Here is a 23,172-nt window from a genome sequence, read left to right as displayed (position 1 = left end):
ATATTTAAACCACCCCCAAGAAGCAGCGGTAACTATGTCGGCAGGAGACGCTTTCCCACTGACGTAGCCATGTCCACACTGGCGCTTTGTTGGTGAAACTTATGTCAGTCAGGGTGTGTTTTTTCACACACACCCTGACCAACAAAAGTTTTGCCAACAAAAGTGCTAGTGTAGCCAAAGCCTAAAATGCTGCACTGAAAAGAACCTTTAACAGTTTGATGAAGTGCACTATGGACTAACAGGTTTGGGCAAAAACCCCCACCCAGTGGTTCTCAACCTGCTGCCCACGGGCTGCTTGTGGCCCAGTCAGCACAGAGCTGCGGCCCATGTGACATCCTCAGGGTCATAGAGGTAGTATTGGATGCAGCCCACATAACACGTTGTGGGCCACATATGCGGCCCACAATGGTAAATAGGTTGAAAACCACTGGGTTAGATCATATACTGGTGTAAGTGGGTGTAGCTGTGCTGACATCAATGGAGCTGTGCTGATTTACTCCAGCTGAAGATCTGGACCATAAAGAACATTTTTGGGAGTAGTGGGTGTTTCTCCTCTTTAAGCCGTCAGCTTTTGGAGGATTTTTGGGTGGGTGGGATTCTTCCCATTAACTGTGGCCTTTGGAGTTTCCTGGCCTGGTATGTCACACGCTAAGTCTGCAGTGAAGACATTCCCTATGTTATGGAATTTCATCTCATTATCTTAGTGCTAGAGAATGGTAAAAAGCGGCTCTTATTCCAGGACATATGATGTTGCATTGAACCCCATGGTTGATTTTCTTTCCAGAGACTCTAAAGGCACTAAAGAAACACAAGATGTTGCCAGAGGAAAATCTTAAGTACGGGAGCAAGGTCTTCATTCACCAGACCACTTTACAAAGAAATAGATTCCTAGGGGCTCCAGAGGTTGTGAGTGGAATATATGGGTTTGGCTGCTACCTGTGGGGGAAGACATTATTTGATGGGTTGCGAGATACCCACGGAGACTGGGAGTTTGGAGGGTGTGAGGGATTCTCTTAGAATGGAACATCCCTACTGTCAGGGCCCCATGTATTCCATGGCAAAATGGGAATCCTACATTCTACAGCAGCATTAATTTACTCTCTCTCTCTCTTTCTCTCTCTCTCTCTGAGAAATGCCTTTCATTCCCACTCGCTCTCCTTCCTATCCCCCTGTGGCTCATAGCTAAACATTCTTGCAGTAGAATTTGTTTATTTTCAACAGTCCAAGAATGGATTTTTCATTACACCCTCTGGGTGGCCTTGCTCCACACCCCAAACCTTAGCTCCTGCCCCAGCCTGGCTCAGAGCCCTCTTCCCCCATGGATGCCAGGGAAGTGGGAAGCTGGGAGCTGGCTTAGTGGCTCATCTTCTCAGACGTTGGCTGTTGTACCATTCTCCAGCCTGCTTAGCTCACCAGCCTGTGCTGTTCCATGGAGTTGGCACTTTCCCCAGTCCCTGGCTCCATGGAACAGTGCAGGGAGCGTGCACTGAAATAACTCTCTGTTGTGGGGAAATCTACAGAGCAAGAGGTAGCTGCAGACAGGTCCTGGTAGGTCAGGAAGATAAAACGGTGAGTGCCTGAATGCAGCAAAACAGTGAATTCCATGGCAGAAATGGTGGTTTCTGTGGCATCCTGGAAAAATGGCAACTTGCACAGCCATGAAGAGCAGAGTCGATGGAGCCCTGTTTGAGGTGGATACGGTAGAACACACTCTCAGAATGATTGTTTCAGGCTCTCTGCAGACTCAGGCAGGCATCTCTCCATCTGTTTACACTCAATTCACATTTTCAAGATCCTGCTCGGGAAAGACAGATAGTCATGAAAGCTCCATACTGTCTGGGCCATCTGTGGTTCACAGTCCTGCTGCACATGAGCCAAGGGCAGGAGATACAGATTAAGCAAGCTTTTAGGTCACATTTCTTTTCTATCCAAGGTAAGGTACTCAGGCCTGCTTACAAAGTTCTTTTGTAGAGCCACTGTTCAGTCAGGTACATTTTAGCCAACTTTTGTGCTCCGCTTTCTCTCTGGCATGTTAAGAAACAGGAAGATTTCCAAGCTGAAATGGTTTTGGTTGTTCTTTTTAGGAGGGATTAGGTGCTGGTGCTGTCAGAGGCGATGGAGTTCTGTCTTCTCAAGCAAGGCAGAGAAAGGGCTGCCTGCATCCTGGCCAAAAGCACAGGGTGCCAGGGCTGGCTAACATCACAGGCTTGTGCTGTGGGCCTGGGCTCCCTCCAGGAATCCTGCAATGATGTCTGCATCTCAGCTTTCATTTTTAAGAAGTCTGTTTCCAGCCCTTGCAAAAAATAACTTGAAAAAACAGAAGAGAGAGTAACTGATGCAGGGATGTGATGTCTGCCTGAGTCTGAAGGGGAGCAGCAGCCACTGTAGCTAGGGAGGAAGCTGCTTGAGCCCACCCCACAGCAGAGAGGGCATGGCCCAGGGAGAAGGGGGGCTCTGCTGTGCCTGTTGGAGATGGTGGTGGGAGAGAATTGCCACATGTCCACCCTCTAGTGGCCACAAGACCTCATGTGGGGGTGTGCCAAGAGCTGCAGATTGCCTTAAACTTGCCCTGCATAAAGGAATACCATAGTCTTCCTCTAGAATTGTGCCGTAAAGGCCCAGGAGGGGCTAGGAGTTTAGGGACAGAGAGCACCATTCCCTGGGTCACGAGAACAACATAAAAACAGCACCAGGGAATTAGAACTGTGAATTCTACCGAACCCTGCGCACGCGGACACACAAGAAAGCCTTGTGACAGGGGAATCCTGCCCCTTCTCTGCCATCTTGTCTCCGGCCAGAGCTGAAGAGATAGAGAAGGAGTTTCTGGAGAGGCTGGACGAGATCATTCAGCATTCCGACAGGGACCAGGAGAAGATCAGGCGCTTGGGATCCTGCAAATGTGAAGAGATCGTGGAGTCTGTCTTTGTGCCCCTGGCCCGGCACTGCATGGCGATGGGCGAATACGCCAGAGCCTTGTATTACTTGTTGGAGTGTGCAGCAGCTTACTTACATCTGTCAAACAACTACATGGTGAGCTGCTTTGCTCCCTTGATCCCATGCGAGTTCATGTCCTCTCCCTTGGTTTCCCTCTTACTTCTCTCCATATTAACAGGCTGTCCCAGATTTCATCTAGGAACACATGTTCTTTGATTCTTTCAGAATGGTGGTGTTAGGCCCTACATTTTCCTTGTCTCTCCTTCCTACTTTGTTAGAGACCCTGAGCTGTGGCGCAGGATTTTAATGTCACAGACATAGCACATGGGAGATTACAAGCATACATCCGGTTTAATATTATTACCCCTTTTGACCTGAGCTTTTAGTCAAAATTTGGGATCCTGTGGGTTGTTTCTATTAGAAGGAGAAACTGAGTCAGGCATGTCATTGATGCAATCCTCTTTATTTACAAGGAATGTACATAAAGTTCTGTTTCCCTGAACACTGTAGGACTCAAACAGCTGGAGACAGTTAATTGCTCACAGATCCAAGCTTCTTTCCAGACAGCACTGTGCCCAAATGCTCTCTCTCTCACCTTTTTCTCTGGGTCATGCTACAAGTCCTTCTGTGGCTGTCCTTGGCTTTCTTCTGACTTCTCTGGGTCTTTCTGTGGTATTTCTCACACCCACACACGCCTGTGCAATCCAGTCAATCCCCAGCCCTGTGTTTGTTATCAGACTCCCAGGAAACCTCTTAGGTCACATGGATCAACTCCTGCTCCAGCTTTGCCTGTGGCCTGTGTTTTGGGGGGAGGCTCCTATTGCTTTAGCTGTCTGTTCCAGAAAAGAGCTGAGTGCCTTATACATTTGTCTGGAGTGAAGGCCGGCTCTAACACCCATTGACCTCAAGGCGGTTTCACCCATCCCCCCAGTATAGTGACTATAGTGGCGAGAGTGGGGTGAGGAATGTTCAAAGGCGTGGTGGTTTAGGGCACTAGCCTCAGTCCTTAAGAGGCTGGGGGCATGGGGGTGGGGGGTGGCAGGATAAGGAGATCATTAGGGACATGATTTTGGGAAGCCCATCGTAGTCTCTGGGTGACATTTAGTCATATGACAAAACTCATCATATGAGTTAGCAATCTCTACCATGGAGAGCTCATGGGAGAGATGGGGTGCTTCTAGTCAGGATTGGAGTATGTTACTGAGCTGTGGAAGGGGCCCTCGACTGGAATAGCCTGGAGGAGGTGGCACGCAGGTCAGGAGTAAGGTGCATTGGCAGGGCTGTGTGTGTGGAGGAGGGTGGGGGGGTTGAAGGGTGACTGGGACTCAGTGCCATCAGTCCTTCACTACTACATTTCCTCTATACATTCAGCCAAAGAAACCCATGGGCATTATGTCCCAGCTCTACAGGCAGCTCCAGCAGCTCCTGGGTTACTCCCAGGGGAAAGAAAGCAATGTTGCTGTCCTAGACAGGGTGAAGAGAGCTCCCTTTGCTTTGTGGCTTGATTCACCCCTGAGTGAGCACAGCTAGGGTGGCAAAGAGACAGGGTGCACAGCTGCAGCTCCATGATTCAGTGCCATGTTGCCCTGGCGTGAGATAGCTGCACAAGGGCAGCTCTAGCTTAGGCTTCCACTAGTGGAAGATCAGGTGTAAAGCTTTGCCATGACCCCATTCTGCTCCCACCTTGCCCTCAGGACACTCCCTCCTTCCCCTGCCACAGGGCATGGGAGAAGGGGGGCAGGGGACACAGAGCTGCCTCCCCCTGCGCAGAGGGGATTCTCCATTGGCCATCTCCGGCTGCTTGCAGTGGCCGTAGCAGATGGGAGAATCCAGCCTTCTCTCTTCAGCGGGTGGTGGGGTTGGAGAAAGTGTGCGGCACAGATGGTCACCCACCCTTCTCTGTGGTTTGCTTTGCTTTAGGCCTTTTGCAATTTGAATACAGCAGAGAATCTGATCAAATCGGTGGACTTCAGAGCCACTGTAATTAACCAGTTTGAGGAAGCTACCTTCTACAGCCTGAAGGGTGAGGTAAAGAGACAGCAAGATATTGAGGAACCTCCTTATGTATCTGGTCGGGGCCATCCTGGAAGATGATTGGAGGTTTTCTGTGTCTCCCTCCTATGTCCGTACAACCTCATCCAAAACTAAAAGTCCAAACTACTGGATGGGCTTGCATGCCCCCTTTGCTTTAGGTGGGGCCACTGAGTTGTCTCTCACAGCTATCTTAAAAGAGGGGTGGAGGTCACAACAGTTTCAATGAGGTTTAACCCAACCTACTCTCTACTCCCCACCTCCGCCCTTGGCTCCAGCATTGATGTCATGCTAGAAAATGGCAGCTGAGAGCCCGACCATTTTGGAACGTGCAGCTGGCTGATAATGTTACAAACGGTCTTTGTCTCACTCTCCCTTCCTCTCTGCAGGTCTGTTATAACATGGGCCAAATGAATTTGGCAAAGAAATTTATCAGGAAGGCTTTGATTTTATTAAAAAGAAGATTCCCGTTTACCTTGATTGGAGTCTTTTTTAAGACTCTGGTGGAAGTGTCAAAGCACGCGTCTCACCAGAAGAAGCAGCAATTCTTGTATAGACGCAGTAAAGGGTAGGAAGTAGAACTGGAGTAAAACCAAGTTGGGTGGATTTTACCTTAGTCCCTGGTTGTCATTTAGACCTCAATCCTGCAAACACTTAAGCACATGCTTAATTGGAAGCATGTAACTTGCATGCTTCAAATTAAGCACATGAAGAGTGGGGGCTTTAAATAGTGGTGTTTACATACTCTAGTGAAGGGGGAATTACAGATATGTGCATTCCCAATGGTACAGTATCTTAAAGCAAGGCATTTATTTTGGAAAACAGGAATCGATTGCAAAGAAATGCATGTGCTTTTGAGAATATATTTGTACTCCCTGCTACTGCTAAAGGCATTATTTCCAAATGTTGGCCTCTCCTCGCTAACCAGTCTCGTCATGGGAATGCTCATATTTCAGTCTGGGAACAGTGCTTCAATTTACCTGTTTGTGATTAAAAATGGGTGCAACATATGTAAACAAGTTTGTAAGGTTTTTATTTGCACTATAAATAATCTACCTGAACAGTGTCAGTGCTTTAACAGAACGTATTCTACTGCATGGCTGTGTAATGTGTTTACGAGCATTCTTTTAGGTTGTGGAGCAAGAAGTCATCATCTTAGTGGTTCAGGGATGTCCTAGGTGAAAGGGCACCTGAGATTAGGAGAAGCTCTGTTGGGAGCCATGGGCTTTGGGGCCAATGGGGGCAGAGGAAGCAAGGAAAAGCATCTGGTGTTATGGAGAGACCCTTTGGGCCATGCGGGATAGTATTGTTGGGGATTCAAGCAGAGAGAGAGAGGTGAGGCAGTGGGGGTATCAGCATGAGGGGATGGAGGTACCACAGGAAGGGGAGATATCAGAGTGGGGTGCTTAATGGGGGACGTGCTGTGGAGAGGGAAGCAGGGGGAGATAAGGGAGCCCCAGTGGAGGGGAGGCAGTGGTGGAACAGAAGGGGAGGGGTTGGGGGCAGAGATCAGTGAGGCAGCCCGGGGTACCGGCTGGTGAGGGTTAAGGCAGTAGAAAGGAGGAAGTGGCAGAGGTGAAAGGTTAAGGCAGGAGGGGAGAAGGGGAGTCAGAAGATGGGGTGCTTGGGGGTGAAGGTGAGGTAATGAGGACAGGTAGAAGTGACAGATGGTCCAGCAGGGGGATTTTAGGAGTGGGGGGAAAAGTGAGCAGGAAAAGGCTGGATTCTAGGAGGGGTAGGTGAGGCCCTGAGGGGTGAGATGACAGAGTTTGGGTTGAGGCACCAGGGGAGAGTCAGGCTGTCTCACCTCTCCCCTAGGAATCCCCAACGTACCTCACCGTATCCCCCTGCTGCTGCCACCCTCCTCCTCTGCTCACCTTCTTCCCCATCTCTGCTGGAACCCCCTTCCGGCTGCCACAACTCCCCCTCACCCACATTACATTCACCTCTTGCCCTCACTGGTTGGGGAGATGGACAGTCATTCCCTGCCATGAAGCCACCCTCCTCCCTGGATCACCAAAATGTCCCAGCACAACTGCCTTTCATCCAATACCCCTCAACAAAACACCCAACACCTACTTTGGCCTCCCGCTACAGTGTCCCCAGTGGCAGGCTCCCAGCCTACACTGTAGCAGTCTCCAGATGGTGAGCTGAGCTTCCACCCTCCTTCCCTCTCCAGACTTCTCTCCATGTGAAATCCATCCAGACTCCCCAACAGCTCCCCCCTGAGCCAGCAGTGCTGCACCGCCTGTCAAGATTCTCCTCCATCAGTTCCCAGTCTCCCCTCTTGCTTTCCCCACACTCACTCCTTCTCTCCCTCTTGCCCCAGACTCCTCGTTCTCTCTGCCCCAAACAGCCTCCCATCCCAGTCAGTTTCTCTCCCCCTCAGCTCTTCTGGCTTCTCTTCCCTTCCCCCAAGATCACCAGTCTCTCAAGCTTTTCTTCACAACATGAACCTTGTTCTTTTGAAATAATAAATGGCAGCCAAGGTTCTCCTGTGATCCCATGACTCCAGGAGCTGGGGCTTTAAGAAAAATGCCAACTATCATGAGAGTTGACAGCATGGCTTTCCCCATATCTCCATCACAGCTGTCCCCTCTGATCCTCCCCATAACTGTACCTCCCCATGCTTGCAGGATGGTGGGGGAGAAGCCTCTGCCCCAGCCAATGGTGCTGCCTCATGCCCTAGCCAAGCCCCTCCTGCTCCCCTCTGCTGACAGAGCAACCCCTGCTGGCACAGGGCTACAATGGCTAATCCCCACTGGCTGGAACCTAACAGCTGATCTGTAGTGGCCAGGGAAGGGGGAGGGTTCTCAGTATTGCTGCATAAAGCAGCCTCAGGTTCCTCTGTGCTGCTCCCTTCTGCAGCCAGCCAAAGTTGGGGAGCAGAGTTCCCCTTCCTTCCCAATGCCCACAGTTACCCCCAACCTCCCTGCTTCTACATCCACTTCCCCCACAATGCCATCCTTCCGCTGACTGACCCTCCCCCAATTGATACCCCATCATCCAATTGCTACTTCCTCCTTTCCCCTTTCCTGCTCCTGGAATCCTCCATGTCTCCTCTCCTAGGAGGAGGAGGAAAAGTCCAGTTCAGGATCCCGCCTCTTCCTCCTACCACCCCGGCTCTCTGTTTAATTAGTAGCAATAGTGAGATCTTTGTGCTGCTGTGATCTGCTCTGGCTAAAGATGTCTCTTGTGTGACAGGGAGAAGAAATTAGCTTTCCTGTACCAGCAGGGCCACTGCCTTTCCTTATTGTGGCAACTCTTCAGCCTGGACACTGCTACAAACAGCAAGAAGTTCTGTCGTCTGGCAGCGCTCATGAAGGTGAACTCAGCAGAGGAATCGGAGGATGAGAGCCAGGTGGGTCCACCCTTGCCGCTGGGAACCCTCTCCTCCTGCCCCCAAAGAAGAGGAAGTAACTAGCAGCATTGGAAGTAACTGTGATGACAGGACACACCCTGCAATTGGGGCATCCTGGCTGTTATGGAGCAGATGTCTGATTTCAACGAGCAATGGGTTGACCTGTAAAAGCTTTGCTTTGGATAATCATCCCAATGTTCTGATGTTTTTCTGAACCTCATTCACACTGTCTAAGCCTCTGGGGCTGGAAATCTCATGGAAAACCAGATTTCTTGTCAGATTTCCGGCATGCTTGCTCCTTTCTGTCTTGGCTGGTAAAACATGCCCATGGTCTTCCTTGTAATGTTGCAGCACTTCTGTCTCTGGTAAGAACTAGGGAGGCAGAGATGTGGTGAAATGACAAACAATTACAGTTCACCAAGCTTTTTTAAACCTCCCAAAAGAGTTGATCTGAGGTTCAGTTTAATTTTTTTATTGTAACAGTTCAGCTTGGTTTTGATTTTTAAGCTATTGCTAATTTTATGTACACTAGTTTATATTCTGTGCCTTAGCACCTAGCACGGGGGGCAGGATCCTGAATGGAGCCTTTAGACATGAGCATAATAAATGTTAGTATTAATAATCCTAATTTTTTTTAATGGTCAATGTTGTAAGAGAAAAAGGAACAAAGAAATTTGGGGGCTTCTGGTTTATCCATGTGTCCCTTTTGAACCTACACAAGATAACGATTCAGTCAACAGTTTCAGGCTCTTGTTTTTTCTTGTTTGGAACATTTTAGATCATTTCGTCCTATACGGAATTCTCACTCTGCTGCCAGATGATGGGTTACCAAGATGAATGGATGAAATATGAGCTGATGGCCATCCAGCGTAGCTCTCACCTCCAGGTTATTGGAGGAGGGCTATTAACAACAGTTAAATTAGCACAGTCATTGGCCTATATGAAGCTCTGCTTGGGTAACCTGCCCCTATCTATTCAATTAGGTAAGTATGCTTTCATCATATACTGTGAAGAGAAGGTGTCAGTATTAAGGGAGAGACACTTAATACATTTGTTTTCTCCACAGGCTATCGAGCCCATGAAATGTGTGTGCGTCTGAAGAAACCCAAGCTAGACTATCTGGTTCTCTGCATGCTCTTCAAAGCTCTCTTTCTGAGCATCAGGTATGATGCAAATTTATGTTCCCATATGGATGGGCTAAGGAGAATGGTGTGTAGAGAAGAAATCTAATAGGGTACTGTGGGAGGTCGATGGCGACCCAAGTATAGTAAAAGTAAAGAATTCCCAATGACTTCAGTGGGCAGGGCATGTGGTTACAATGACAGAAGACAGACCACATAAGTTAGTGTCTCTAGGAAGGGCATCCTTATGTTTAAGGCCCTGTATAAATCACCTTTTTTTTTTTTTAGAAAATTCCCAACAGTTTGCAAGGAATGAATTTGACAAGTAAATGTAGTTAACTGTAAGGAAAAATATGTCAAAGACCACAGTTTGGGGGCATTTTCCATGCCCTCCACGAAAATGTGATTTACACAGGGCCCTATTTATGGTGTCCGGCCTCACGGCTGACCAAGGAGGAGATGGAGGGATAATACTGAGCAATATCTAACAGCTCTTAATGTGAATTACTATTGATGAGAACAATGTGCCCTTGACAGAAAGATCTGGGACCAAGGAACTCCCTGGTCTATAGAGCCAGGAAGTAAGGAAGTATGGACAGGCTAAGTTTGGCTTTTTGCTTTGGATGGCTGGTACTTTTCTTCTGAAGTGAATTTCTTCCTCACGAGGAGGCAGTTTGGATCCCCATACTTGGGATACAGGTACCTCTGTCACATAGCTCAGAAGTGTCAACTGGAGTCATGTGGCACCCTTATTTCCTCCCACCCCCAGCAGATTAGAAGACTGGTCTGCTTCTTATTAGACATCCCTCTATAACGACTCTCTCTGAGCCACAATGGCTTCCTGAACACACTTGTTCTCACAACTGTTCCTTCTGCTGGGGCATGTTTGTCTGCGGTGATAGGTTGGCCACCTGGCTTCTATATGCACCGTTCCTGGTGCTTTTCCTTGTCAATGACCAGCTGGAAAGGCAACTAGCTAGTCACAGTGGACCTTGCAGACACTTATATGCACATAGGGATACTTCGTGCACCTGGGAAGGACCACAGTGGAATATCTCTATCCACTCGCTATCTTGTCAGGCATCCTTGAAGCCCTTCTCCATAAGCTTGTTTGCTGAAGATCCTTGGAGAGAAAAATAGGATAGATACATGAGTGGAATGATGGATGGGAGCATAGAGAATGAGACATGGAAAGAGGAAAGGAAATGAAGGGATAGTGGAGAAACACCCCAGAATAAAATGAGTCATGCAATAATTCTCCATGGTGTCTAGGTACCAAGATTGTGTGCGAGTGCTGAGTTGGATGGAGGAGTTGGTCGTTAAGGAGGAGAGAATCATTGGGATGGCTTATTTCTTTTCTTACTGTTTAGAACTCTTGCTTTATGCTGGTAAGTACTGTGTGATGAGGACAACAGATAATGGCGTGCTTTGCAAAGACACTCCTGGACAGGGACAGTCGCCATGTCAACACTGCCAAAAAATGGTGGCGCCATTCTGGCATCTCGTTTGTGGTTACACTGCAATTGACATGCTTTTAAAGAAGAGAGCTAAAAGGTTTAACAGAAAAGGGGTGGTAGCTCCGATGAGGGGATGTTGATATCTGTGTGAACGTTGAAGCTTTTGGGATATTCTCATACAAGTGTGGGAGGTTGTAAAGTTGGCCAACAAACCTCCTAAGGCTAACTGGGGTTTTGCAGACTTCACTCAGCCGGCATGGAGGAATTCCCCTGATCTCTACCCCAATCACCCTGCTCCTTTTAGCCCCTGGCACTCCGCACAGCTAAAGCCTTGTGTACACTTAAAACCTTTGCCAGTATAACTATCAGTTTTCAGAGTAGCAGCCATGTTAGTCTGTATCCGCAAAAAGAAAAGGAGTACTTGTGGCACTTTAGAGACTAACAAATTTATCTGAGCAGACAAATTTATTCAATGTGGCTGAATTGGCAAAACCCTGCTAATGGAGATGCAATTATACCAGCAAAAAAATCCTTTGGATGGTACATCTTATACCGATTTGGTGAAAGACATAAACTGTACTGGCAAAAGCCCTTTCCCCCGGTATAGCTGCTATGTGCTAGGGCTTTGGCTGGCACAGCTATCTCATTAAAAAAATCACTTCCCTAACTGACTTAATTAGGCCGATAAAACATTGAATCATAGACCTAAGGTCTCCAGGACCACAGCTCCCTTCGTACACACTTCAGAAAGCCCACAAAGTGGGGGATGGGGTGAGAACAGGGGGCTTGGCTGGGAGATCAGGTGGTCACTTCACACCACCTTACAGTGGGTTTCTGAGGTCTGCAAGAGGGGAGAACTCCCTTGTGAGCCTTTGATTGGTGGTGGGAAACCTTTTTCTTTGACAAGTCTAGCCTCCCTACTGATCTATGCTGTGAGCTCTGCTTCTTCAAGGGAAAGGGCTAGAGAGTTTCCTTGCAGTGAAAGTCTAGGGCTCCAGCAGTCCTTTTACATGCTACACCAAGCTAGTCAGTGTAGGAATGTCTGTTCCTTGGAGTATCTGTTAAACGTGTTCAATAACTTATTGTAGGCGAGGTTACTCTCACAGTCATAGAATCATAGAATATCAGGGTTGGAAGGGACCTCAGGAGGTCATCTAGTCCAACCCCCTTCTCAAAAGCAGGACCAATCCCCAATTAAATCATCCCAGCCAGGGCTTTGTCAAGCCTGACCTTAAAAACTTCTAAGGAAGGAGATTCTACCACCTCCCTAGGTAACGCATTCCAGTGTTTCACCACCCTCCTAGTGAAAAAGTTTTTCCTAATATCCAACCTAAACCTCCCACACTGCAACTTGAGACCATTACTCCTTGTCCTGTCCTCTTCTACCACTGAGAATAGTCGAGAACCATCCTCTCTGGAACCACCTCTCAGGTAGTTGAAAGCAGCTATCAAATCCCCCCTCATTCTTCTCTTCTACAGACTAAACAATCCCAGTTCCCTCAGCCTCTCCTCATAAGTCATGTGTTCCAGATCCCTAATCATTTTTGTTGCCCTCCGCTGGACTCTTTCCAATTTATCCACATCCTTCTTGTAGTGTGGGGCCCAAAACTGGACACAGTACTCCAGATGAGGCCTCACCAATGTTGAATAGAGGGGGACGATCACGTCCCTCGATCTGCTCACTATGCCCCTACTTATACATCCCAAAATGCCATTGGCCTTCTTGGCAACAAGGGCACACTGCTGACTCATATCCAGCTTCTCGTCCACTGTCACCCCTAGGTCCTTTTCCGCAGAACTGCTGCCTAGCCATTCGGTCCCTAGTCTGTAGCTGTGCATTGGGTTCTTCCGTCCTAAGTGCAGGACCCTGCACTTATCCTTATTGAACCTCATCAGATTTCTTTTGGCCCAATCCTCCAATTTGTCTAGGTCCCTCTGTATCTTATCTCTGCCCTCCAGCGTATCTACCACTCCTCCCAGTTTAGTATCATCCGCAAATTTGCTGAGAGTGCAATCCACATCATCCTCCAGATCATTTATGAAGATATTGAACAAAACCGGCCCCAGGACCGATCCCTGGGGCACTCCACTTGACACCGGCTGCCAACTAGACATGGAGCCATTGATCACTACCCGTTGAGCCCGACAATCTAGCCAACTTTCTACCCACCTTATAGTCGTGATCAAAGGCAGTGATCTGCTGAAGCCAATTCTCTTTGGGTTTTTGGTTGTGGTTGTTTGTTTTTTATCCCTTACAAAAGTGGCAAAAAAGTTGGAAGAATTTTGAAACTCTTTTTCTGCTCTGTAGTTTAAGGAGAACCTCTTTCAAAAACACCTTTTAGAAAGAGAGGGATGGATAATGGGACCCAAGTGGCAACTTTCCTTATGGAAGGACTGCTGCTGCTCCACAACATAGGAATTGCTTTGCCCATCTCTGCATTGCATCCATTGTGGAGAACAAATGTAATCCACACACCTCCTGAGTGTGGTGTTCTGTCCCATCTAATGGCCACTTAGAGAGAGGTTGTGAGTCCACTTAGAGAGAGGTTATGAGTCTGCTCTACAGCCTTAGCTAACAGCCTGTTGGCTTTTAGCTCATGCAGTAGAGGCTCATGCACTAAGCTCCCGAGGTCCCAGGTTCAATGATGACTGGGGTCTGTCAGTGTTACAAGTGGGGGCTTGTCTGGGATTTCAACTGGGAAGTCTCTGAAGCTCAGGACATGCCCCATCACCTAGGGGAAGTATATAACCCACACATCTACTGGGTGTGGTGTTCAGTCCGATCTAGTGGCACCAAGACCCTCAGAGAGAGATTATGTGTCTGCTCTACAGCCTTAGCTAATAGCCAGTTGGCTTTTAGCTTATGCAGTAGAGGGTCATGCACTAAGCTCCAGAGGTCCCAGGTTCAATCCCAGCTGCTGATGACCTGGGTCTCGGTGTTACAGAAACATGGGCAGTTTAAAAGCGGACTGCATGCTTGGGTGAAAGATTATTGATGCTTTCATTTTTTTTGGCCAGTACGGGGTTTCTCCCCTTGCACTAGAGACCACTGATACAGAGCCTATGACAGCCCTAAGGAGCTCAGTTAAAACCCCAAATCTTGCAGCTTTTCTTTTCGATTTCCATTGAGATCTGAGAATTTTTTTCTGCCAGGTGATTCAGCTACTTCCAACATCCCTCTTGACTATCTTTGTACCTGTTGAAGTTTTAGAATAGGGAAGTACACTCCCACCAGAAGGGGAAACGGCTTCTCTAATGCAAATGTCTTTTACAGGATTTTCATTTAAGTCATTTAAAGAGTGCCTGGAATTCATACAGCGCAATGAAAAAAACTGCATCCTTATGTCTCAGAACAGCATCATGCTGGGGCTGTATTCATCCCTGGCCATTTGGTAATATACGAAGTCTCCTCAAAATTACTTTGCTGTGTTACTAGTTTAGTCTTTATCTAGCCATATTGGAACTTGGAAACTTTGGGCTGGATTCCGCCATCTGTACTCATGTTGAATAGCTCCTTAGTCCATGAGTCCTGCTGAAATCAGAGTAACTGCTTGGCTGATCAGGTACTTCTCAATGTGAGTAAGGGTGGCAGAATTGGGCCAGTTCTACTAGAGGACTGAATGGGGTATTGATGAACCTTAAGGCCACATTATCTGGGGGAGTGGGGTGGGTGGCTGAAAAGTTTTGGTCATCATGTCACATACCTTGGATGGATAATTTTAGGTTCAGTAAAAACATCTTTATTTTGCACTAAATTATTATAATCAATATCATTGTGACTAGGGGCCCTAGTCATGAACCAGGACCCTGCTGTGCTCGGCGCTGTACAAACACAGAACGAGACAGTCACTGCCCCCAAAGTACAATCTAAGTTGGTGGTAATCATATCTCATGCTTTGCTGCATGCATTAGGAAGAATTCCTCTCCCCATTGTATAACACTGTGCAGGTGGCTAGATGCAGCGTGAGTTTTCCATCTTCCTCTAGATTGGTGCCATTGGCCAGTCCAATAGTCTAATCCCCTACAGCAAATCTTATGTGGATCTCTTGCTTGGTGATCTAGGTTTGCCAGACTTCATCAGTGGGGAAACTTCAAGGAGCCTTTTGAAAAGGCCAGAAGGTTGCTGAGGAGAACTAGCGCCTCATTCTTTGCTATCAGTGGGTTCTGTAGATTCTTGGAGTGTGAGGTCCTTGTGCTACGGAAACACATTGAGGAAAAGCCTGAAAGTGTCCGGGACACTCGTACTAAGACGCTAAAGGTGAGAGCGGGAGAAGTTCACATTGTGTGGAAAGACTGTAAAATGCAATACCTCTGCAACTGGAGGCCTGATATCTCCTGGGCATGGAGGACCTGATCCAAAGCCCATGATGTCAGTAGGAATCTTTCCAGGTTTCAACAAGCTTTGAATCAGGCCCATTGAGAGCAGCCATCTGTCAAGTTTCCCGACACCTCCCTTTCTGCCACTGGGCATTATGGTAGGTCAGGACGGGAAGCAGACTGTTAGGGGGCTTATTCCTTCACCCACTTCCTTCCCTGGTCCTTCTTGCATGAACAGAGAGCACCAATACCCAAAGTCCAAAGGTACAAACAATTCGATGTTTGTTGGGGTGAACTTCCAGCAAGCATGATTCCAGTTTCCTTCCTTAGTATCCTCCTTCCCAGCTCTGACACCACAGAGCCTTACACTTGTGTCCTTGTTCCCATTCCTGCCCTTAGCAAAACATGATTCCAATTTCCCCACCTCCATTCCCTGTTCCCATTTCCCCTCCCCACGCCCCCACCCACTCACTTCCTGATTGACTGCAGACTATATAGTAAAACTTGAGTCCTGCTTTGCTATACCTTAACCAATCGTTTTCCTGAAATTTAACTAACCAATCCTAACGTATTGTAATATGATTATGTAACCAATTATATCCCACCACCTTAATTAGTTTACACCCAGCAAAATTAATTATACAGCAGGCAGGAACACTCACAGAACCGGACAGAGATTATGCAGACAAACAAAGCAAAGTGGGAACTATAATGACAAAACAATACAAAAGTGAGGATTTCACATCCCAGCTATTGATAAGTGAGTTCTTGCTAGACAGGATGCTATCAAACTAAGTTTCCTTTTACATTTTCTAAGCGTTTGCCTTTCTCTGGAGGTGATAGGCACTATCAGGACAGGATTGTATTCCTAACAGCCCAATAGCACCTTATTTCAGTGTGACTAGTTTGGAATGTGAGGATGTGACCGGTCGGTTCCCAGCTTATGGCTGCCTCTGCTGCTTAGCCAAAGAGCTTAGCCTAAGCACAGGGCCTCAGACTGTCACAGTAAGAGAAGGACCTTACACCAGCAGACAGTGATTTTGATTCTTTCTTTTATACCCCTAACTAGCCAAGTGATAAGAATACACCTAAATTCTTAGAGTATAGGCCTTTACAGACAGGCCTGAATATCTATATCCTAACACAGACTAGGGGCAGTCCAGAGTCATGGCCTCGTGGTATGTGGGTAGTCTGGTAACTGGGAAGACAATTGGTATTACAGGCAGTCCCGGGCAATGGTGAGAGTTCTCGCAGGGGGTCTGTAGCCAGGAGATCCAATCCAAGGGTGTGGGTTGGGAAGATAGGGTAGATGCAGTCAGGCAAGGCAGAGTCAGGTGAGACAGTAGGGCAGCAAGGCAAGGTCAGGCAAAACAGCAGGGCAGCAAGGTGGTCCAAGCACCAGCCAGCAGACAATGGCCTGCTGCTCAGACAGATTCCTCTGCCTGTCGGGGTCTTTATATAGTCCAGGTGCCCAATGAGAATGCTGTCAGTCCAGCCAATCAGGAGCCTACCTGCTGTGGGGTCGTAGGCCTTTAGCACTAAGACTGCCGGTCATGGGTAGTGGCTCAGCAAGCTGCCATGGCATGGAGGCTGGGGGTACCATTGAGGAATCCAATGGACTTGGATTCAATACCAGGGTCCTGACACCTGCAGCATTCCAGTCCTGTGTATCTACTCAGCTCTACTAGCCTTGGTCTCCTCCCTTGAATTGCCTAGTTCCCTATTCGGGCCCCTGTGGTTTTAACGGCTGTTCAGGTGGTGGTTTGGTTTTGAAATCCCTTCGGTGTTGCACTATAGCTTAGCATGAGCAATAACTAATGCAAAGTCTATCACAAGTGGAGGGGGAGGTTGATCTTAATTTTGCTTCTTTCCAGTTGATTCATCCAAAAATTGATGGTAAGAATTGCAAAAACTCTTTTTTCCCCATAATACACTACAATGGAGAGGAGGGAAAATCACACATACACACTTCTATTTTTGGCATGGAACATGGAAACTGGTCAAAAGTGATGTTCTATATTTGTATGTGTCCAGCTGTGCGACGGAGGAGGGGAGAAGGCATTGACATTTTTGTACTGTGCAGCTAGGTTTATGTCTACATTGTAGAGCTTTGTAGGGGAGACAGAGAAACTTGAATTTGATGCAATAAGAGGCAGGAAGCCAGTGGAAGGTCTCAGAAAGTGGGGGCAACCCTTGATCAAACAGCAGTATTTCATTATTATAGCCCTTCAACTTCCAGGGCCAGTACTTTGTGGGGTGAGAGAACCATGACAGATTATTCTGATGTTGTGAGGATGTGGAAGAAGATGCTATTAAGACTGTGACAGATGACCCCTTGTCCCCATTCCACTCGCTTTCAAGAAACATATCTTTAGGATCCCCTCAGAGTGGCCTCTGGACAGGAGGTAGAAGAGAAATCGGCCACACAGAGTACACAGTTCCCAAAGAGGAATTGTCCTGTAGGCTGGATAAGAGACTAGTGCATAGCCAAGTTAGTGCGTGCTGCCTAAGTGCATGATCAAGACAAGTTCATACAGTCTGAATCCTCTTGGATTTTATCTCACCCCCTGCTACTTTTTATCTCTCTGCAGGTTTCCTGTTTCTTTCTAGCTGGCTCTTCTCCTCAGGCATACTGTATTCCTGCAAAGGGATCTCAAAGCTCTGGGATGTCATCCTGACATGAATCTCAATTGTTCTCTTGTTAGGACTTGGACCAGGTTCTCTCTCGATGCTCCACGAGCCCTATCTATTACCCTAGGGTTTACCACCTGAAAGCCTATACCTTCCTGGTGTTGGGCAATGAAGAACAGAGCCAAATCTACCTATCCAAAGCATTCAAACTCTGTGACATATATGGAAACCTCCTGGAGAAATCCTGGCTGGAGATCAGCAATGTAAGTCCCGAGAACTGGTAATGTGAAAGCTTTTTCCTTTGAGCACCAGATGAGCTCGTCTCTGGGAAGGGATTTAGGATTCCCTAGAAGAAAGTGGAGCTGGCTGCAGGTCAATGGCTGCAATATAGAGAAAGTCAAGGGAGAGGTTGTGAAGGCAAATGATCAAAATCCTGGATGGAGCTGGTGGGTGCCTGCAGTAGGCTATACCTCCCTAGCACCCCTTGGGGGAGAGGGTGGGCACTGTTCCTGTGGCAGAGTCCAGTGCTGTTCAAGGCCTCTGCCCCCTTGCCCAGGGGTGGGGGGAATTAAAGTAGCCCAAACAAAAAGTTTGGGAAGCCAAAGAAAAAGAAAGCAAAAAAAGACAAAAGTACCTGCCCTTCTCCTTTCTGTGAGGGCCTGGGCGGGCAAGGCTCTCCAGCTGTTTCCCCTGTCAGCAACCCCTGCTTCTGGGAGTGCACTGCAGTCCTGCTCCTTCAGAGTGCTGTCCCAAACTGAGTTGGGATCCTCCTTTTTAAGGCCCCCACCCCCATACCTAGGCTGGACAAGCCTTACAGCTGCGCTGGCTTGAGGCTGGTTGTGCCAGAGGAGCTCTTTAACTCCTTCCTGACAGGGGCGGGGAACTGCCCCACCACTGTGACATACACCCCAAGCCCACCTAACTGCTAACTTCTGCTAACATTTGTGGTATATTCTCAGACAGCCTGGGGCTGGCATGATATTCGGGGACAAGGCTTGGGGGAGGAGCGTGCACAGCACCTGATCCTTCACCCTGCTGTGTACATCCACACCCACCCACATCATCAGGACTCTTCTCCAACAGAATGGAATAGAATCTCTCAAGGACTCTATTAACTGTGCTACTGCTTACCTTGCAGTGGTGACTATTTACAAAACCCAACAAATAAGCCCCCAAGTCTTGCCAGGGTTATTCTGCAGTACTCCTTGTCTACACTACAGGGAAAAGTCAATCTAAGCTATGTAAGTTGAGTTAAATGAATAGCATAACTCAAGTCGATGTAGCTTAGATCTATTTACCGCGGGGTCCACACTACGCGATGTTTATTGGGAGACCCTCTCCTGTCAACTCCCCGCACTCTTCTCAATCTGGTGGAGTATAGGAGTTGACAGGAGAGCGATCTGCAGTAGATTTAGTGGGTCTTGAGCTGCAAAAATGACCACCGATGTATCGATCGCCGTGCGTCAAGCGCCCGTTAAGTGTAGACAAGCCCACATTTGCCAAGCTGGGGATTGAGATTCAGCCTGAGATTTCAACCCAAGTGTCTCACTCAGTATTTTGTGCACAGCACTTACCTTGACGTCACTGGACTGGTTTTCAGGACTACGGTTTAAGAAGCATAAATTCCCATTCAAAACATTTAACAGGTTTAGGACCATTTCTAGTACAAGTCCAACCATTCCAAAATAACATTGCTTCCTGCTCTGTGCCTCCTGGAACTTGTGCTTTGGCTCCTTGACTGGAGTAAATTTTGATGGAAGATCTATAGGAGCATCATTTTTAGGGGCCAGTGGTTTTCTCTCTAGTGCAAACTTCATATTTGCAAAATTAAATCTCCTTTTCTTGTTGTCCGTTCTTCTGTCTACGCCTGCCTGCCCATCATGGCTTAGTCAAACTTGTCATGGTTAACATAGCATGTTCTCCCTAGCATGGCTGTAACATGCTCCACATCTACACACACACTTGGGTTTCTGTTACGCTACAGACCGTGCTGTCACAGGTTTTTTGAGGTCCACCTTGATTGAGCCTCAGTCGTTTTCAGTGTCATTGTGAGAAGAGGGTAATGTTGTGTTAGCCCAAAGAGTGCAAATGGACCTCCCAGTGCAATCCCATACTGCAGAGGTGGCCTGTCTGGTCACTTGTCTGCATTCCACTGCCCAGGAGACAGCCTGGCCAGCACCCACCTACCTGTACAAACAGTGCAGGACACATGGATGGCCCCTATCTGCACAGTGCTTCCACAGAGGCAGGCTTCTTCTGCTGATTGATTTGCGATCTGATCTCTACACTGCCTCGTTGGATCATCCGACCAGGCTGCCAGCTGGCCAGCACTGACATCAGCATGCTGACTGCCTTATGGACAGGGCCAGAGGCTGTGGTACTGCATGACCACAGCATCTAGGGAAGGTGTATGGTATGATGGCATTTCCCAGCATCAGGCAGAGATGGACATTCCCTGTCCTGGAGACTGCATTGTGAGAGTGATAGAGGAGAAGGCATCTGAGTGCCAGGGGGAAGAGGAATCTGATGAGGTGCTTCCTGAGACAGCTGCAGGTTCAACCCTGGAGAGCAGGAGAAATGCCATTCAGATCTGGTAAGCTACTTTTTAGTTGTGAAAATGTACAGATGGGGTCTGATTTGGGTTGGGAAGGGAATGCATTCCCAGGTTCTCCTGAGTGTGTGTTTGTAAGAGCCCTGCACAAGCCACTCTTTCCCTCCTTCCTTTCTACACCTCCATCGCATGGTCAGTCAGTCCCAGCACATCACGTCCCCACCACAATTTCCCTTTCTTGACCCCACCCCTTCCTGTTGCCTGGCCAACTGTTCCAAGTAGGGACAGAAATGCCCAGTCCCTGATGAACAGCAGATGTCTGTTCTGAGATGTCAGACAAGCAGAGAAAAATGTAAAAGGCCCACAAGCAGCAATGCAGAAAGACTTAAAAACAGGAGCATTACTAAAGATCTAGTGCAGTCTGGCCCAGACACCTACATGACAACATATCTGCCGGGCCATGTGCCCTGAAGCACCTGCAAAGAGGCTGGTATAATTGGAACATACTGCCAGATGGTAGCATGCCTGCAATGCATGAAAATCAGTGGACGCTAAAATACGTTTTCATGGTACACTCTGAATGTACGGGATATGGAACAAGTGAAGGCAACCACAGGCGCAATGGACATATAACAGTGGCAAGCATTCTTACTGGAAGAGTTTTCCATTGATCGTATTTAGTACCTGCTCTAATTTTAACCCACTCTTGTGAGGTAATGTCAGAAAATATCTCAAAGCCAGTGCTCTAATGTAGTTTGTGTGTTTCTTCGCAGAGCCGATTTTGTTCTCCTGCCCAGGGAGCTGATTGGAGCAAATGGCTGGGATGTATAGTTTGGAATTTAGAAGTTAAGCAAAATGGATACATTTGTCTCATCCCTTGAAAGTATTAGGCTAAGAAAGGTATAATAGCTTACTATGGATGCAAACTCAAAACTAGTTGGTTTGTCTTAACAGGGCCTTCTACCATGGCCCCAGCTGCACAGTTCTGTTCTGAACCAAGGCAACAAAGGTCATTGTGGGTGCTGGAGTTAAAACTCTCCTTTGCCATGATGCCAAGTGCTCTGAGACCACAGACTACCATGTTGACCAATATTATCTCACTGTTTCCTTGTGCTCCCCTATCTGTCTGTATCCACCCATTGACTCTTGTCTTAGATTGTTAGCTCCTTGGGGCAGGTATGTTTTTTTGTTCTGTTTGTCTAGCACCTAGCACAATGAGGCAATACAAATAATAAATAATAATACTTATAGGCAGGCTGACAGCTTTGGAGCCCGGAAGCACCTGCTATTGGCCTTTTAAAAAGACATTGGCCAGAAATATGTTTAGTCCAATCACAGCTGGAGGAGAAGGGAAAAAAGAAGTATGGGAAGTCTACAGCTAGGATGACAAATAAATCATGGTCAACTACTTTCATCAGAAGGACATGCACCAGGAAGAGAGGGGATTTGAAATACGGATGTCTGAGAACTTTTTCCAGATCCAAATGGACACAGGTAGAGTTCTAACCACCTGAGTAAGATCCTTCTCCGGCTCCTTGTTTACAGTACTCTGCCATACAAAATGCGGAAGACTGGAGTTTGGAATCAGCCTTTCCAACCACAGGCTCTGCCAGCCTAGCCTGAGAAATTCCACCCTGGTGGCAAACTGAGAGAACAATTCCCCTGTCAAGATGCATTTTTACCATCTCGGAGGACAGTTCTGTGGTTTGACGGTTCTGTTCTGGTGTCATTGTAAAGGCAGCTGGCCTGCTTTATTGCTAATAAAGTCTTTTGTAAGAAAGATAAATCACGACGATATTTACACTTCCAGTATAGCGCCTCTGTAGCATGAAGCACGAGTAAATCATCAAATGAAAACCATTCACTTTACACCCTAAAAGGGTGTAAGTAATGGGGCTTAAGGGGCCTCAACACTCCTGTATGGGTTATCTGTATCATGGGTCACAGCATGGGGAGCTGAGTAGTTTCAATGGGGTGCTACTTCCCTTCCTACATACAGGCAGGGAATCCAACATGCCAGCCAGCAGTGCTGAGCCAGCATGGAGGGGGAAGAGATCTGTGCCTGGTTTAGGCGTGGTGCAGATTACTTCCTTCCCCGAAGCCAGCTGGGAACCCAGGATCAAATTGCAACTTTTGTAATCCGTTTGTTCCCTGGTTTGCCTGTGGGGCAGTGTGGGATAGATAGTGATCGACAGCAAGAATAGGGAGGCTCTTGTCAGACTTCTCCCCTTCCTGACCATCTCGGAAATGCTGTCTCTGAAGATCCAGTCTCATTCTGCAAAAAGAAAAGGAGTACTTGTGGCACCTTAGAGACTAACCAATTTATTTGAGCATAAGCTTTCTCTCTAAGGTGCCACAAGTACTCCTTTTCTTTTTGCGAATACAGACTAACACGGCTGTTACTCTGAAACCAGTCTCATTCTGGCCTCTCATTTCTCTTTTGTTCTTCCTAGGAGTGGTGGTTCACTGGAAAAGACCCCATGGAAGACTTATGGCTGAAGGCCGCGCCAGATTTTCCCAAGTGGGAAATAGGAATGACAGAGAGAGACTTTCCAGAGATCCATAAAACCAAGTACTTGCTGCGGGTGCCAGTGTTGGATATTAATAATCCTTTCCCAGAACCTGAGATCCCCAATGTCTGAGCTGCATGTAGTTCTGAAATGACCTACCCAACTGGAGCACTTTGTAAGCCTTTCTAGCCAGCACTCCCCAAATTTGTAAGCATTTATGATATTCCTATGCTGCACATAACAACGCCTGCTCTCTGCA

At 47.6% G+C, this 23,172-nt stretch overlaps 1 protein-coding gene across 1 annotated transcript in view; it reads left to right on the top strand.

Annotated features, from left to right (window-relative positions):
- The window catches only part of ADCY10 (adenylate cyclase 10), a gene marked incomplete at its 5' end in the record, with an annotated part of 75,772 nt that extends 52,600 nt beyond the window's left edge, over positions 1–23,172 (top strand). The window contains 11 exons of the mRNA XM_084637987.1: positions 2,799–3,030; positions 4,855–4,962; positions 5,355–5,533; positions 8,170–8,326; positions 9,105–9,309; positions 9,393–9,489; positions 10,720–10,835; positions 14,179–14,296; positions 14,967–15,162; positions 17,927–18,115; positions 22,857–23,172. Of these exons, the coding sequence (XP_084494113.1) occupies positions 2,799–3,030; positions 4,855–4,962; positions 5,355–5,533; positions 8,170–8,326; positions 9,105–9,309; positions 9,393–9,489; positions 10,720–10,835; positions 14,179–14,296; positions 14,967–15,162; positions 17,927–18,115; positions 22,857–23,045 (1,786 nt within the window). The 3' untranslated portion in view covers positions 23,046–23,172. The remainder of the gene's footprint in view (positions 1–2,798; positions 3,031–4,854; positions 4,963–5,354; positions 5,534–8,169; positions 8,327–9,104; positions 9,310–9,392; positions 9,490–10,719; positions 10,836–14,178; positions 14,297–14,966; positions 15,163–17,926; positions 18,116–22,856) is intronic.

The sequence above is a fragment of the Lepidochelys olivacea genome (assembly GCF_965140295.1).
Source record: "Lepidochelys olivacea isolate rLepOli2 genome assembly, chromosome: 8".
Classification (NCBI taxonomy): domain Eukaryota; kingdom Metazoa; phylum Chordata; order Testudines; family Cheloniidae; genus Lepidochelys; species Lepidochelys olivacea.
The sequence above is the reverse complement of the archived record's forward strand: the minus strand, read 5'-3'. Positions and strand labels throughout refer to the sequence as shown.